The following is a 17,296-nucleotide window of genomic DNA, read 5'->3' on the forward strand; positions in this document are numbered from 1 at the left end:
TTTCTGACCAATCTTTAGATGCACGTTTAAAGATAATCAGGTAAGACAGAGCACGAGCTAAAGGGAAGGCTACGGCTCAGTAACTAAATGGTGACGCTGAAACACATTTTCATTACTCATGTACCCTAAAGAGATGTCTGCTCCTGTGGACTGGTGATGATCCTCAAGTGCTCTTCACCATCATACCTGATGTATGTATCATCACGTATTCACCAAGATCTTTACATTTCATCTCAATACCTTTTTCTGAACTGAACTGAGATTCCTGTGTGGTGCCATGACAGAATATCCAGAAGATGACAGGAAGTGCTCGTGGTCCTCTGTGGACACGTGGAGTCTGTTTCTGTTCTTCATGCAGGAGTGAACAGCTGCCTGTTCCTGTCTGCTGTGCCTCACCTCTCACTGCTAGAAGTGAGTTAAGCTCGTGTTAACGTCACCTCGCTAGTTTAACTCACAGAACAGATTTATTTTTAAGAAGTTAATGAAAAGCTAAATTGTCTTCAGTCTTCAGATAGTCACTCTCGACCGTTTACCTGGATGCAACCAAAACCCGTTCAAATGCGATTGGTCAGTACGACAAATGCATCTGATACCCAAATCTCCTCCCCTTCCTGTCTCTGTTCTGTCAGACAATAGAGGAGTTCATGAAGGAGTGGAAGTGTTTGTTTACACTCCAAACTTCTATCAGTGACATCAGGCTCTTTGGAGCAAGTGAGAAGCTAAATGACTCCATATAAGTTACATAAAATCAGTCCGAACGTCCCACAGTGTGTGTTTTAGTGAATCAGCTTCTGAATGCTAACCAGCTAATGCTAGGAGAGAGAGAGTGGTTCATAACGAGAACTGGATTCACTGAAGAGACTGTTCTATCACTGCAGAGTCACACGGACACAATGCTTGTAACCATGGTGACAGCAAGCAGCAAGGGTGGAGGCTGCTGTAACCATGGTGACAGCGAGCAGCAAGGGTGGAGGCAGCTGTAACCATGGTGACAGTCGTGACCATGGTGACAGCCGTGACCATGGAGGACTAAAGTGACAGATGAGCTGATGTATGTGGAGCGCAGTGAGTGCTGAAGAATCTGTGGGAGGACATGAAGTCTTTATTGAGGTACACAGAGTCCCACGAGTCTCTAAAGTAACATGACTGTCGTCTCCGTCAGAGACTCTTTATAAACAAACTGAATCACGAGCGAGCGTCCGCAGGCTGCTCCCCCCTGGCTTTTACTCTGATAACCCCACATGAACATCAGGTATTCTCCAGGTGGTTCTTATGGTCCTTCAGGTTGTGGCACATGAACCTGCAGGGACCAGGAGACCAGCTCCCGGCCCTGCAGGACCTGACGTGTCCTCCCCTCGTCTCTTCTTTCACAGCGAGCCAAAGTAGATTCAGAGTTCACATGTAGACAAACTCCACAGCTACACGCTAACTTCGGCCTAAAGGTTTGGTCCTAAACGCCGTCCAGCTGTTGGCCCCCCGGGACTCTTCCTCCTGGTCCTGGTCTACCTCTCAGCGCTGATCTTGTAGCGGAGGACGAAGTAAGCGATGAGCCTCAGAGAGAAGAAGAAGATGGCGAGGACGATGAAGTCCAGGTAGAGTTTGGCGTCCAGCATGTCCAGCTCCTTCAGGATGGCCTCAGACTTCTGGAAGTGACAGGTGTCGTCTTCATCGCAGTGAAGGTCCTCTCGGTCCAGACCGTAGATGGACAGGATGACGCCCTCGAAGCCGTACCTGAAACACACCGCAGCACTCAAACCCTCAGAGCACACGGGGACGTTTACGATTTTACATGAACATGAGCCGACCCCCTGGGTTTGGACCTCCTGACTGTATCCAGCTATATGTAAGGTAGTAGTGCTTCATTTAATTCAGTACTTTAACTGATGATACTTTAAGGATTTTGAATGCAGGACTGGAGTATTTTTAAATCTGGGTCCAACCTGTAAATATTCTAAATGGTTGGTAGGTGTAAAAGTACACAGCAGGTCCACTAAAAGAGCTTGTTTGATCCACTGACAGGCTCAGAGTGTTATTCTAAGTGTGTGACAGCATCATGGAAAGGATCCCTACAGAGAGAGACCTGGAAGATCCTTTTGGTTTAACCACAAACAGCACACACACCAGACTACATTCACTAAAACAGGGATTTTAGTCTATTCAAAGACACCAGACTCCACTGACAAACACTGTAATTTTACTTCACACACTGAATTGCTGGTTTACTGCTTCCTCCATCAGTTAGTGTGTGTTACACTGATATTGTGTTGAGTCCAATCAATTCTGTATTAGTCCTGCGTTTTGTGAAGTAAAATTACCATTTTTGTCAATGGAGTCTGGTGACAAAATATGTAAAAATAGGGCAATTTGAAGTTTAAAATGACCTCTGAAATAATAATATATTATTTTTGTTACTTTGTGAAGTAAGGTGTAGTTAACAGTTATGATACTGTAATTATCAGTGGGTCAATGCTTGATATAAATAATCCAAACATATTAATGTTCTGAGGTCAAATGTGACAAAGACAATGACCACAGTGTGTTTCTTCTGCCAAACGGCGCCCCCACCTGACATAGGAGATGTAGGACATCCACTGCAGGTACCAGGGGATGGTGTCGAAGCTGACGAAGAACCCAGAGAACAGCAGAACCGGGATCGCCGTGACCGGACCCACAAACGTCGCCACCTGCAGGAGACAAACACAGCCGAGTGACACGAGCAGGCACACACACCTGTCTGTGGGCTCACACAGGTGAGGTGAGGGAACCCGACCTGCAGCGAGGTGGAGGCGGCTCCGATGAGCAGACCCAGACTCTGGGCCACCAGAGAGGTCAGGACGCCCAGAGACAGGAAGAGGAAGAAGCGCCCGGCGTCCGGAGGCTGAGCCGTCATCCAGTAGACGATGCTGCAGTAGACCACCGGGAATATCACCTGTACGGAGGTCAGAGGGCACAGGTGAGTGTCCAGCGGCAGCTTGGTCAGGTCTAGGTTTGATTCAGAGGACTAAAGGTGCACTGAACTGTAAATATCTTCTGTCCTGGTGTGTTTCCAGAATAACGACCGTCAACAGCACAGAGCTTCACATCTCAGACAATGAGGTGTTGATGAGGTGTTGATAAAGTGTTCCTGGGGTGTTGATGAGGTGTTGATGAGGTGTTGATAAGGTGTTGATGAGGTGTTGATAAAGTGTTGATGAGGTGTTGATGAGGTGTTGATGAGGTGTTGATAAGGTGTTGATGAGGTGTTCCTGGGGTATTGATGAGGTGTTGATGAGGTGTTGATGAGGTGTTCCTGAGGTGTTGATGAGGTGTTGATGAGATGTTGATGAGGTGTTGATGAGGTGTTCCTGAGGTGTTGATGAGGTGTTGATGAGATGTTGATGAGGTGTTGATGAGGTGTTCCTGAGGTGTTGATGAGGTGTTGATGAGATGTTGATGAGGTGTTCCTGAGGTGTTGATGAGATGTTGATGAGGTGTTGATGAGGTGTTCCTGAGGTGTTCCTGAGGTGTTGATGAGATGTTGATGAGGTGTTCCTGAGGTGTTCCTGATGTGTTGATGAGGTGTTACTGAGATGTTGATGAGGTGTTGATGAGATGTTGATGAGGTGTTCCTGAGGTGTTCCTGAGGTGTTGATGAGGTGTTGATGAGGTGTTCCTGAGGTGTTCCTGATGTGTTGATGAGGTGTTACTGAGATGTTGATGAGGTGTTGATGAGATGTTGATGAGGTGTTCCTGAGGTGTTGATGAGGTGTTACTGAGGTGTTGATGAGGTGTTCCTGAGGTGTTACTGAGATGTTGATGAGGTGTTGATGAGGTGTTGATGAGGTGTTACTGAGATGTTGATGAGGTGTTGATGAGGTGTTGCTGAGGTGTTGCTGAGGTGTTGATGAGGTGTTGATGAGGTGTTGATGAGGTGTTGATGAGGTGTTGATGAGGTGTTCCTGAGATGTTGATGAGGTGTTGATGAGGTGTTGATGAGGTGTTGATGAGGTGTTGATGAGGTGTTGCTGAGGTGTTGATGAGGTGTTCCTGAGGTGTTGATGAGGTGTTCCTGAGGTGTTACTGAGATGTTGATGAGGTGTTGATGAGGTGTTGATGAGGTGTTCCTGAGGTGTTCCTGAGGTGTTCCTGAGGTGTTACTGAGATGTTGATTAGGTGTTCCTGAGGTGTTGATGAGGTGTTCCTGATGTGTTCATGAGGTGTTCCCGAGGTGTTCCTGAGGTCTCTTACCTGGAAGGGGACGTCCGCCATGGTCTTGGCCAGGTAGTACGCCTTCAGACTGTACCAGTAGTTCAGGTGTTCCCTCAGAAATACTCCCATCTCCAGAGGAACTGAAGCACAGACACATGATGAGTTCACCAAGAGAGGAGGAGGAGGAGGAAGAAGAGGAGGAGGAAGGTGTTCCACAGGTGTAGTCTCGGGGGGGGCTGTGTCTGAGGACTCACAGGTGAGCACAGTGGGCATCAGAGCGGCGAACATGAGGAACAACATGGAGAAGAAGAGGAACCCTGAGTTACTGAGAACCTTCTTGGCCTCGTTCCCGATGCCCAGGTACAGCAGGCCAATCAGAACGCCGATCCCAATGTGGGAGGAGATCCTCAGGTGAGTCAGCACCTGCTCGACCAATGAGAACACACGTGTTACCCTCTGTGTGTGTGTGTGTGTCTGTGTGTGTGTGTGTGTCTGTGTGTCTGTGTGTGTGTGTGTGTGTGTCTCACAGAGTCTCTGAGGATGCTGAGGAAGGTTCTCCTGAACAGGATGGAGAACTGGGTCATGCAGCTGGCTGAGAAGCTGTGGCAGCCTTCAGAGGCCGAGCTCTCCTACACACACACACACACACAAACACACACACACACACACAGACACACAGGATCAATTAGCCAATCAGCAGAAAAGGATTTACTTCAATCATTTGTTTTAGCAGAAACACCAGATATTGATTGATTCCTTCCTCCTGTGTGAGTAAATGAGAGAGTGACCAAGAAACATAGTAGATCCACAGCAACCTGCCAGAGAAATGAAATATAATGATATAATATAATAGAATAGAATAGATTATAAAGGATTCTTGAATCCTTCATGTTGAATTCCTGAATCTTTGGTCTCTGAGTTAAAGTGTGTGTGTGTCTGTGTGTGTGTGTGTGTGTGTGTGTATGTATGTGTGTGTGTGTGTGTCTGTGTGTGTGTGTGTGTGTGTGTGTGTCTGTCTGTGTGTATGTGTGTGTATGTGTGTGTGTGTGTGTGTCACCTCCTCTGTGCGCTGCCACATCAGTGTGTGTGTGCCTCCGTTCAGCTCCGTCTCATTGTCCTTCTCACACTTCCTGTCGTGGACGGCCTTCACCAGTCGGACCATCTGGTCTCCGTACTCTCCGGACGCCACCTCCATCACTGCAGACACAGCAGGTCACATGATCAGAGCCTGGCAGCTGATTGGTTCAGCTGAAGGAGACTCATCCCGACACATCACAGTCTTTTATCCTCATCGTCTCACACTCTGGCTCTTTTCTGCACAAACAGGAGTTTTGGGTGTTTTTCTTCTTCCGTCTCATTCGGTTCTCCAGGGTCACATGACAGGAAGTGTTTCAGCTGCACTTCCTGTGAGCTTCGTCCTTTTTATAGCAGACATGTGTCAACAGAAAGTAACTGAGTACATTTATCCACGGACTGGACTGGAGCACAGACTCAGGGTACCACACCTCCTCCTCCTCCTCCTCCCCCCCCCCATCATTGACTAAACGAACCTCCTGCTGTGCTGAAGAAGACAGTAAACTAGAGACTGAGAGCAGAACCTGTTCCCTGAGCTGATAGGTCAGGAGAGAAGCTCTGAGGCTTGTTGTGACCTCACGTTTTATACTCCACCCTGATTGGTGGAGACGAAACCTGTTTCGAGCGGCTTGAACCTTTAGGCGCAGCACTTCCAGTATTTAGTCCCGTCCCACCACTGACACCCAGAGTAAAGACGGCGGCGCTCCGCTCCTCACCGAAGTCGGCGGGGTTGTGGTAGGTGGGGCAGTTGAGGCCAAGGTCCCTCAGGTAGGGGACCAGACTGGAGACGTGTCCTCTGTAGATGCACTGACCCTGACTGAGGACGTAGAGCTGGAACACACAGATCATGTGAAGGTTAGCGTGATGATGAACAGGGGCTGCTGGGTAGTGGAATCTCTGGTCGTAGTCTGATCACCTTGTCGAAGAGCTCGAAGAGTTTGGCGCTGGGCTGGTGGATGGTGCAGATGACGGTCCGTCCTCCCCGAGCCAGAGCTTTGAGCAGGGACACCACCTGGAAACAGGAGGAGCTGTCCAGCCCACTGCGGGGGGGGGGGGGGGGGGGTTAGAGACAGGTGATGTGACAGGCTGCTACCTGCATTACACTCCAATGTCTCACACAGCAGTCAGAGGAAGAGGTGCACTGTGGGTAATGTAGGCAGCAGGTTACAGGAGTCCTTTAAATCCATCACGAGCAGCAGATTTCCAGACAACAAACTGCTCCTCATGACGGATTTAACGTGAAGCTGAGAGCTTCGGACCACAAGCGTCCCTCAGGGACACACCTGCTGTGTGGAGGACAGGTAAGCTGTGACAGAGGCCTCACAGTCGGTCGGACAGTCGGTCGGTCAGACGGTCAGTCGTCGGTCGGTCGGTCATTATTGGCTCTGGGTCTCATTTCATCCACAGAAAAGCGGACAGGAACTAAATCTAAACCAGAGAACAAAGCGACCTAATGTTGAACAGGTGAGTCTCACCTGGTGGGCTCATCGAAGAACATGACCGGTGGATTGTTGACGAGCTCCAGAGCGATCGCCAGTCTCTTCCTCTGCCCCCCCGACAGGTGAGACGTCCTGGTTTTAGCACAGTCCAGCAGACCCAGAGCCATCAGGATCTCCCGGACCTGAACACACACAGAGACCAGAACTGCTGCGTTACCCTCTGAGATCAGTACGTGACCAGGAAGTAGTCGGGGCCCCAAACTCACCATCTCCCTGCGAGCCTCCTCCTTCTCCTGCAGCTTCAGGTTGGCTGAAACCTGCAGAGACACAGAGACTGGATTAGAAAGTCCAGACTCGAGCAAAACCTGCAGTGGACCAACTGAACCTGGTTCCTCTCTGTCCTCATCCTGGTGTGTGAGTGACTGGTAGGTAGTAAAAGTGTTGGAACTGGTCCAGTAGGTCACCTCAGCCAGTGATTTGTGTGTCACATAAATACTGTGTTGGATCTGAACTGATCCTTTAAAACACCAAAGTTACCATCATGGCCTCCTGCACGGTGAGGTGAGGCAGCAGCATGTCGTCCTGCATGATGTAACAGGAAACCTTCCGGAAGGAGCGCAGGTCTCTGGGCTGACTGTTGATCAGGATCTCCCCCTTCATCCCCGTCTCCCTGTGTACAAGTACACACAGTACAAGTACTCACACCACGGCCTGTACTCGAGTAGGAGTACCACGACTACAACGGGAAAATACTGCAAGCTCAAGTCCTGCTTAAGTAAAAGTACACAAATACTCTCAGCCTGCAGTATCAGTACTGTAGTATCACAGTACTACTAACTGATACTTAGTGATACTGATACTAACTGATGTACAGCATCAGTACTGATACTACAGTCCTACAGTAGTACTGATACTGCAGTAGCAGCTGGAGGTCAGGACAGACGGTGAAGTCTGTCCTGATCCAGCAGAGGGCGCTCCGACGCCTCCATGGTTTCCAGCACTGATCAGTTTTCTCCTTTTCACTTCAGGACAACATTTAGAATCAAAGCAGAGAAAGAAGGAGCTCCTTCAGGAGGACACGATGCAGAAACAAAGCAGAGGACAGGGAAGTGTTGCTCTAACAACCATGTGATCGTGTTTCTGCTGCTGAATGCAGAAGTGACTCATTCTAAAGTTCAAACTGGTGGATTTTGATTAATTGATTTTGATCATGTGTCTGATCGAAGGTCTGATCAAAGGTCTAATCGTGTGTCTGATCGTAGGTCTGATCGTGGGTCTGATCAAAGGTCTGATCGTGTGTTTGATCGTAGGTCTGATCGTGGGTCTGATCAAAGGTCTGATCGTGTGTCTGATCGTAGGTCTGATCGTGGGTCTGATCAAAGGTCTGATCGTGTGTTTGATCGTGTGTTTATGTGTTTGTTCATGTGTGTTTGATGGGGACGGGGCACACACACACTTATGGTGCCTTTCCACCAGCACCGACTCGGCTCTACTCGGTCTTTCTGGTTCTCCACCAGGTGATACTACCTGGTACCAGGTACTATTTTAGTACCTGGTACCAGGTACTATTTTAGTACCTACTCTGCCGGGGTTCCCAGCGAGCTGAGTCGAGACGGAAATGTGACATCACCAGACTGCAGGCCACTGATTGGCCAATCAGGGGGTGACGTCACTTGATGAGTCATGAGAGCGACTCGTTCACAAGAGTCAAAGCCTCCGTTTTTAAAACCTGGTCCAGGTCCTCAGTTGTGTTTGTGTCGGATACAAATGACGCCACTGGAGTTTCAGGCCGCCTTGCTATGACGACCCCCCCACTTTGAGATGGTACGCAGCTGTAATGGAAAACAAACCTAAACCGAGTCGAGGAGAGTAGAGCTAACACTGTGTCCTGGAAAAGCGGCAATACTGTAGCTGCACCACAGTTAGCTAACAGGCTGACAGGCGGACAGGCGGACAGGCTGGACTAGGCGGCTGGAAATGAAACTTATTGATCTTATTCTTGAGGTGCTGTGACCAGAGAAGATAAAGCTCCTTCTCTCTGTAAACTCAGTGGACCATCAGGGGAAACCCAGAGACTTTGGAACATCAGTACAGCAGGACTGTGGACTGTGCAGCAGGACTGTGCAGTAGGACCGTGGACTGTGCAGCAGGACTGTGCAGCAGGACCGTGGACTGTGCAGTAGGACTGTGGACTGTGCAGCAGGACCGTGGACTGTAGGACAGACTGGATGTGCTGTGACGACTTGTTTGAAGGCTTCTGGACAGTTTGGGCTCAGATTAGATTATCGGAGCATCTCTGCAGCTCCATGTGTTAGAATATGACCCCCCTGATGGGTGAACACTGTCTGTTACTGTCATGGCGTCCAGACCCCGATCACCCACCTGTACCCAGCCAGGATGTTCATCAGGGTGGACTTCCCGGCTCCGGAGGGCCCCATGATGGCCACCAGGTCCCCGCTGGTGAATTTCCCAGAGATCCCTTTGAGCAGCGTCTTGTAACCTGAGACAGAGCAGAAACAATCAGACTGCAGGTTCCCAGCCGGTCTGAGAACCGCTCTTTGTCCTCCAGACCACCGGCTCAAGTTTCACATCACTTTGGAGCTTTTTCTCTCCGTCTGGTTTCACCTCCGTCGGCTCAGATTCACACAAAGTCTCAGTGAAACACCCACAGACCAGGACTCACCTGGGCTCACCTGGACTCAACCAGACTCACCTGGAATAAACCAGACTCAGTGACCACTCCGCTTAAAAGTTTCCTCTGAAAAATCATTTGGGAGGAAACTTCCTGAAATTTCAGTAAATTTGGTCTGAGACATTTATTGTTTGTAAGTCTGTGGACCTCCTCTACTTCTCCAGTCAAGTGTGTACTGTCCAACTAACCAACCAACTAAACAACCAACCAACTAAAACCACAACCAACTAACTAAACTGCCAACCAACCAACTAAACTGCCAACCAACCAACTAACTAAACTACCAACCAACCAACTAAACTACCAACCAACTAACTAAACTACCAACTGAACAACCCCAATCACAGAACGAGAACATCCGGCCAGGCTGCTCTGCCGTCTCGTCCCATCAGAAAACTTTATGAAAAAAAATCACTGATGATGAAGGTGATGATGATGAAGATGATGCCCTGCAGTAACCTGCAGCTCTGTTTATCTGCTGATAGAGACTGAACGTTCTTTAACCAGATTATCAGATTTAACCTGATCGAAGGGTTTAATCCTCCCTGACCGGCAGTAACCTCCTAGCATGGGTTTGACTGACTCGTCTCTTTTGACATGACGGAGAAAAAAATCTGACTTCTCTCAATAAAGAGCTTCACTTACTCACATTTTGTCCAGACCTTTTTGTCTAAGGTCGTCATGGAGACCGCTCAGTTATGATGTCACCGTCATGTGATGTCATATATGGGGCCACGTATGAAGACAGTGAGATGAAGCTGAAAGCTCAGGAAGAAGCAGTAAAACCAGCTGAATTCAGACTGGAGTCTGGCGAGACTGCTGTGCCCTCAGCGCTGACTGACAGGTAAACACTACAGATTAGGGACGATGACCTGCAGTGACCTCAGCGCTGACTGACAGTCTGCTGACCTCCAGGAACACCCACAATGCACCAGGGTACCTTGTCCATCAGAGGGGCGGGGTCACACCTGAGCAGGTGAAACATGGTGAAACATGAGCAGGAACAAAGAGGTGAGGAGCGACTTGATGTCAGAGCTGCTGCTTCACTGCATGTTTGGACACGTACAAGCACTGCTTACAGTGGTGGAGTACTGTGTATGTATGAAGTACTGCAGTGTAGTTATGCAGTACTGCAGTGTATTTATGAAGTACTGCAGTGTAGTTATGCAGTACTGCAGTGTAGTTATGCAGTACTGCAGTGTAGTTATGCAGTACTGCAGTGTATTTATGAAGTACTGCAGTGTATTTATGAAGTACTGCAGTGTAGTTATGCAGTACTGCAGTGTAGTTATGAAGTACTGCTGTGTAGTTATGCAGTACTACAGTGTAGTTATGCAGTACTACAGTGTAGTTATGCAGTACTGCAGTGTATTTATGAAGTACTGCAGTGTAGTTATGCAGTACTGCAGTGTAGTTATGCAGTACTACAGTGTAGTTATGAAGTACTGCTGTGTAGTTACGCAGTACTACAGTGTAGTTATGCAGTACTACAGTGTTGTTATGCAGTACTGCAGTGTACTAGTCAGTCTGCTGGAGAATATAGAGCAGATAAAACGGTTTAGAAAATGAATAAAAAGACCAGTGTGCAGCAGGAACATATCATATGATAGTAAAACGTCTCCTCCACTGGATCAGATAAAGCATCAAACACAGAAGAATGTGAGAGAAGAGCTGAAATATTGGGAGACAAACGGCTGCAGACAGAATGAGAGCCGTGCCGGCTCGGTTCTGGTTCAGCCTGTTACAGCAGCAGCGCTCAGGTTTCCCTTCGGACCCTCGGCTCTTTGTCTCCAGCACCTTTTCTTCCCTTCTTTTGTCCCGAGAAGCCGAAACACGATACAAGCTTTTCTGCTCAAATCTGCTCGAACACAAATCAGAGCTCAGCGGATTGAAAGGATTCATTTCATGTTCGTACATCTACTCTTTGTCTCTCGGTTCTTCTCAGGCTCCCATGAGGCTCAGCAGCGTTTCCTCATGTTGCCGTCCAACATGTTGACGTGACGCAGCGTCGAACCCACGAGCTGTGAGTGAAAGATAATCGATAGAAGGGAGCAGATGGATACATACAGACATATATATAGATATCCATATACTGTAGAGATATCTACATGGTCCAGATGATGAAGGACCCAGGAGGGTGTGATTCCCTCCATCATACCCCCCCGCTGGTCTGCATCGGCCTCAACCCCCCCCAGCCTGATCATCTCAGAGTGGCTACAGGTACTGGATCCATCAGATCCACATCATCAGGATCTACAGCAGCTAGTGTGGGCAGGAGGGGGTCCAACATCTGAGCTGTCTGTCCAGGAACAGAACCACCAGACTGGGGGGCGGGCACCACCCTCAAGGGAGGGGGTGGGAGCATCACATAGTAATCTATGTTCAAGATATAATACATGACTTTAACATTTTCAAATTCATTCACTGATCCGTCGTCTATACCGCTTATCGTTTAGGGTCACGGTCACCTTCTTCATCACCATCATCATCACCATCTTCATCACCACCGTCACCATCATCATCTTCATCACCACCACCACCGTCACCATCATCATCACCATCATCTTCATCACCACCACCACCGTCACCATCATCATCATCACCATCATCACCACCACCGTCACCATCATCATCACCATCATCTTCATCACCACCACCACTGCCACTATCATCATCACCACTACCATCTTCATCACCACCACCATCATCTTCATCACCACCACCACCTTCATCACCACCACCACCGTCACCATCATCTTCATCACCATCATCACCGTCACCATCATCATCATCTTCATCACCACCACCATCTTCATCATCACCACCATCATCTTCATCACCACCATCACCACCTTCATCACCACCATCATCTTCACCACCAACATCACCATCATCATCACCACCATCTTCATCACCATCACCATCATGTTTTCTGCTGTTTGGGTTTATTTTGTCTCGGCTGTGAGCGACAGAGCTGCTTCTAATCTGACCTGCAGCTATTTAGAGCAGGAGACCCTGACTGAGATTAACAGATTACAGCCTGCTAATCCCACACACACACACACACACACACACACACACACACACACACACACACACACACACACACACACACACACACACACACACACACACACACACACACACACACACACACACACACACACACACACACACACACACACACACACACACACACACACACACACACGAAGAAGCCCTGAAACAGAGCAGGTGGAGTCAGTGAGTGCTGCAGTTACAGTTAATGTATCTGATGTGATGGTGTCACTGTGAAACACCACCGTGACAGATCCACAGAAAGTCATCAGAACCCAACACCGTCAAGATACCACAACACTGTCAAGATACCACAACACTGTCAAGATACTACAACACCAACACTGTCAAGATACTACAACACCGTCAAGATACTACAACACCAACACTGTCAAGATACTACAACACTGTCAAGATACTACAACACCGTCAAGATACTACAACACCAACACTGTCAAGATACCACAACACCGTCAAGATACTACAACACCGTCAAGATACTACAACACCGTCAAGATACCACAACACTGTCGAGATACCACAACACCGTCAAGATACCACAACACTGTCAAGATACTACAACACCAATACTGTCAAGATACTACAACACAGTCAAGATACTACAACACCGTCAAGATACCACAACACTGTCGAGATACCACAACACCGTCAAGATACTACAACACCAACACTGTCAAGATACCACAACACAGTCAAGATACTACAACACCAACACCGTCAAGATACCGCAACACTGTCAAGATACCACAACACAGTCAAGATACTACAACACCAACACCGTCAAGATACCACAACACTGTCAAGATACCACAACACCGTCAAGATACCACAACACTGTCAAGATACCACAACACTGTCAAGATACTACAACACCGTCAAGATACCACAACACTGTCAAGATACTACAACACCGTCAAGATACCACAACACTGTCAAGATACTACAACACATCAGAGGGAAGTGGACTCTACCTTTCTTCCTCCACCATGGTCCCTCTCGGATGGAGTATGAGACGTCTTTAAACTCGATGTTGACCGCCGGTCTCCGTGGCAACGAGGAGAACCTCTGGGCCTCTGTCAGGTTGTTGTCCACCTTCTTGAGGTGTCCCTGCAGCAGCGGCGTCTGCTGGCTGCCCGCCGGCCGCTTGTTGACCACCTCGTCCATACAAACGCACACCGTCCGGGGGTCCAACATCAGGTCCGGGGGCCCGTTGGTGTTCTGAGGGTGAGATCAGACACGCTTCATGTCACGGATGTTTCTGGATTACTGTAACAGCTGTTTTAAATCACCTTTCAAGCACAAACAGATGAAGAGTCTCATTATTTTATTATTACAGGAAGCTGGAAACGAGTCAGCCGTCAGTCTAATCTGAGAGTTTTGACACCGTTATAATGATAGAAACATCCAGAACACTCACATATGACTTGAACGTGTAGCCTTGACATTGTGCACACCCACTAACGAACAGAGTTGGGGTTTGTGTCGATAATGATGGTCTAGAGAGAAATTCACAGTAAAACACAGCGATGCTCCGTGGCTGCAGCTAAATGATCCATCAGGAGCAGCTTCAGTGTTTCTGCCCAGAGACATGGAGACATGAGGACCAGAGGAGCCGGGCAGCAAACCACACCGACGGTTCTGGATTGTTCCAGTGGGACCATTTCAAAAAGTCTAGCATCCACAATAGAGAGGTGAAGTCTTTCCCTCTCCCCTTATTTCAGAAAGAAGTCTGTCTGCTCGTCTACAGCGAGATACACAACGTTTAGATCCTGTTTGAATTGTTCCCTGAATCACACACGACGTTTGTCAGTTTACAAGATGATCGTAAAGTCTCAGTTTGTGGTCAAACTGTTGGAGCATCAGACTGAGAATCCTCCATCAGAGAGTCGACTCACCCAGACGTGACGTGTCGTGGCGTCCAGCTAGCCGGCGGCGCTAAAGCTGCTGTGAGTGTGTTTGGTACCAGGATGTGGTCCCAGCAGCAGGCGGAGGGTCTGATCCTTCATCAGAGGACCAGGAGTCTGGGATCCAACACAGCAGCTCAGAGAACATGAGGGACGTTAGCACGGGGACGTAGCAGAGTTAGCTCGCTAGCTAGCAGGTCTGACACCAAACTAAAAGGTTCTTTACCGTCTTCACCACAAACTGAGACTTTAATCATCTTTGACCTGACGAACATCATGTGAGAGATTCAGGGAACGATTCAAACAGAGCTAAACTTTATTTGGGAAAAGATATTCCTCTGTTACAGCAGCAAGTGGGTCAGAAGTAGAACATTCAATAAAACAATAGAAAATAAACCTTCGGGTAAAAGAATGATCCTTTTCACAACGTCCACACTCGTCTCACTGATGCTAATGCTAATGCTAATTAGCGTTCAGTTGTCAGACACTGGAAATGTCCTTGAATGCACCCAGTACGTCCTCATCAACACCACCTGTCAGCGTCCTCCAGTTCAGTTGGAAACACGCTCCAGCGCTCTGAACCTGATCTTTAGACTGTCCTCAGCAGGTGGCGTCCAGGTGGAACAGCTGACTCAGATGTGTCCTGCACAGACTGAAGCTGGTGCTTTGCTGCTTATTGTGCCAGGAAAAGAAGATCAGCCTGGTGCAGCGGTGTGATGTGCTCCTGACTGGGACTCACCTGTCTGACAGGTGCACCATCAATGACATGCAGTCCTGTTGAGTACTGGACCAGTGGTGGAAGGTGTGAGAGTACTAATACCACAGAGCAGAAGTACTCTGAACGCAGAATAATGTATATTATAGTGTTAGAACTGCAGTATTGAGACACATATTCCTGTTTTTTCCTAGCAGCCGTTTGTGGGACAGCGTGTGAGCGTCCTGCTCCCATACAGGACACTAATCTTCCTCCCCAGGGAGGAGGAGGAGGAGCAGAGAAGAGCTTAGTCACCCAGCAGGATTTACAGCCAGCACAGACACCCTCAGACTGCTGCTGTGATTCAGCAGAGAACCTCTGGGACCTCACGGCGGCCATCTTTAAACTGGAAGCTGCTGGAAAACCATCACGTTGTCTACAATCCTTATATTTCTCTACCAGTACGCCAACGCCGGGTTTCATTCTGTCTGCTTTGGATTTAGATGATTTCAACTCCAAGGAATCATCCCGTCATGTTTCGATCGCCGACAATCACCTGAACTCATTTGGATTCTTTACGGCTGACCATGTCAGACCTCGTGGCCTGGATGGCGTGATGGCCGATGGCGCTCCGTGTCGCTGTGTGTGTCGGAGCTTATATAATAACTTTGCTATAACACGACTAAACGTTGCAGCTAACGCTAAAACAGTGTTTGCTAGCTGTAACTTCTGTTTCGTGACCAGATCAATACTCAGCTGCTCCGTTAGCTGGTGGCTAACGCTAACGTCACCCAGTTCGCTAACGTTTTGTAGCTCTGATTGAAGAAGAATAAACTAAACCTCCCACTGACTGTACTGATGAGGACGTCACGCCGGCCTCTCTGATCACTTTGCTCCTTTTAGCAGTTAACTGGTGCCCACGGGGGGGGGGGGGCACATACCAGGTAAGATGGCCGAAGGTTACCCCACGACCAATCATCATCATGTACGTCGGCGCCCTCTGTAGGCCGACAGGAGCAGACAGTGTAGACGAGGTTATGGAAGAACATCAGCGCCAGGAATGACTTCAGCCGACCTCGGGGCGCGCCGCCATCATCCCGGCCGTTAGGAGTACAGTGGTCATAAGTCACCTGACGGCCTCCTTTGCTCCCGTCATTGCTACTACGGCCACTAGAGGCCGCCGATGTCAACAGCGGTGGTTTTAACCCGAACGGTCGCTGCGGTCGGGACGAGGACGGCCGATCCACCGGCTCTTCAAATCGAACGCTAACAGAGCTCCTCTGAGGTGAAGGAACGAGCTGCTCAAAGTTCATTCAGCTCCTCAGATGATGTTTTAAAGATGGCCGACCGTAGCAGCAGATCTCCCAGCACGCACTGCGTTCTGTTTGCCCGTAACGTTCAGCGAAGTCCTGATTGTTCTCCTGCAGAACCCAAACGTTATGTGTTCTGCAGCGCGACTCGGGTCAGAACAGATCAGATCCGATCAGTTATTGATCCTCAGAGGGGAAACAAAGACTGAAAGCTACAACTATCCAACAGGAACAGAAACTCTAGAGCCCAAAGCAGAGCAGTCAGGACAGTCTGAGGTCTGAGGGGGCAGAGCAGCCCTGACCCTAATCACTGAAGACTATTAGTTAGATAGAACTAATAAAAACATCACAGCTGAAATCTGCTGACTTTAATTCAGTTTTCACTTTTGTTGAGCTTCTTAACTTCATAACTGAACTTATTGTTTTTTGTTTTTTTTTTAATTGGGGGGGGTCAGCTGCCTTCACTGACCCAGAATAAAAACACTGAAACCAGACAACCCCCCCCAGGGACCAAACTGGAGCCAAAACAGAACCAACTAAAAACCAAAGAAGAAAAACAACTAATGAAAAACAGAACTAGAAAAACTCTGTGACCCCCCAGTGTGACCCCCCCAGTGTGACCCCCCCAGTGTGAGCTCTGTCTGTACTCACCATGATGATGGAGTTGGTGACGGTGGGGTTGTGGACGGACCAGGCGGCCATCAGACAGGCCATGGCCGAGAGGCAAACACTCCTCACACTGTCTGATCACAGCTCAGTGACACACGGCTGCCCTAGACACTGGCCCCGCCCACCAGCATGGTGACCCCGCCCACCCGCTGACTGGCCCCGCCCATCTCCTGTTCTATAACGCAGGGCAGCTTTATTTATAGAAACTGAGCTCCTCAGAAGAACACGGAGAACATGTTCATTTAATT

The 17,296-nt window shown here is 48.7% G+C and overlaps 1 protein-coding gene across 1 annotated transcript; it reads right to left on the reverse strand.

Annotated features, from left to right (window-relative positions):
* Positions 1-1,119: 1,119 nt before the first annotated feature.
* abcg1 (ATP-binding cassette, sub-family G (WHITE), member 1) lies at positions 1,120-17,093 on the reverse strand. Its single transcript, XM_070829114.1, has 15 exons — positions 17,031-17,093; positions 13,443-13,689; positions 9,084-9,201; positions 7,239-7,371; positions 6,968-7,018; positions 6,738-6,883; positions 6,179-6,302; positions 5,979-6,093; positions 5,246-5,385; positions 4,716-4,817; positions 4,443-4,611; positions 4,228-4,328; positions 2,771-2,929; positions 2,566-2,684; positions 1,120-1,731 (listed from the first exon to the last, which is right to left on the reverse strand). The coding sequence occupies exons 1-15, from the start codon at positions 17,091-17,093 to the stop codon at positions 1,503-1,505; spliced, it is 2,016 nt and encodes a 671-aa protein (XP_070685215.1). The 3' UTR covers positions 1,120-1,502.
* Between the last annotated feature and the right edge of the window lie 203 nt (positions 17,094-17,296).

This window comes from Pempheris klunzingeri, chromosome 4, assembly GCF_042242105.1.
Source record: "Pempheris klunzingeri isolate RE-2024b chromosome 4, fPemKlu1.hap1, whole genome shotgun sequence".
Lineage (NCBI taxonomy): Eukaryota > Metazoa > Chordata > Actinopteri > Acropomatiformes > Pempheridae > Pempheris > Pempheris klunzingeri.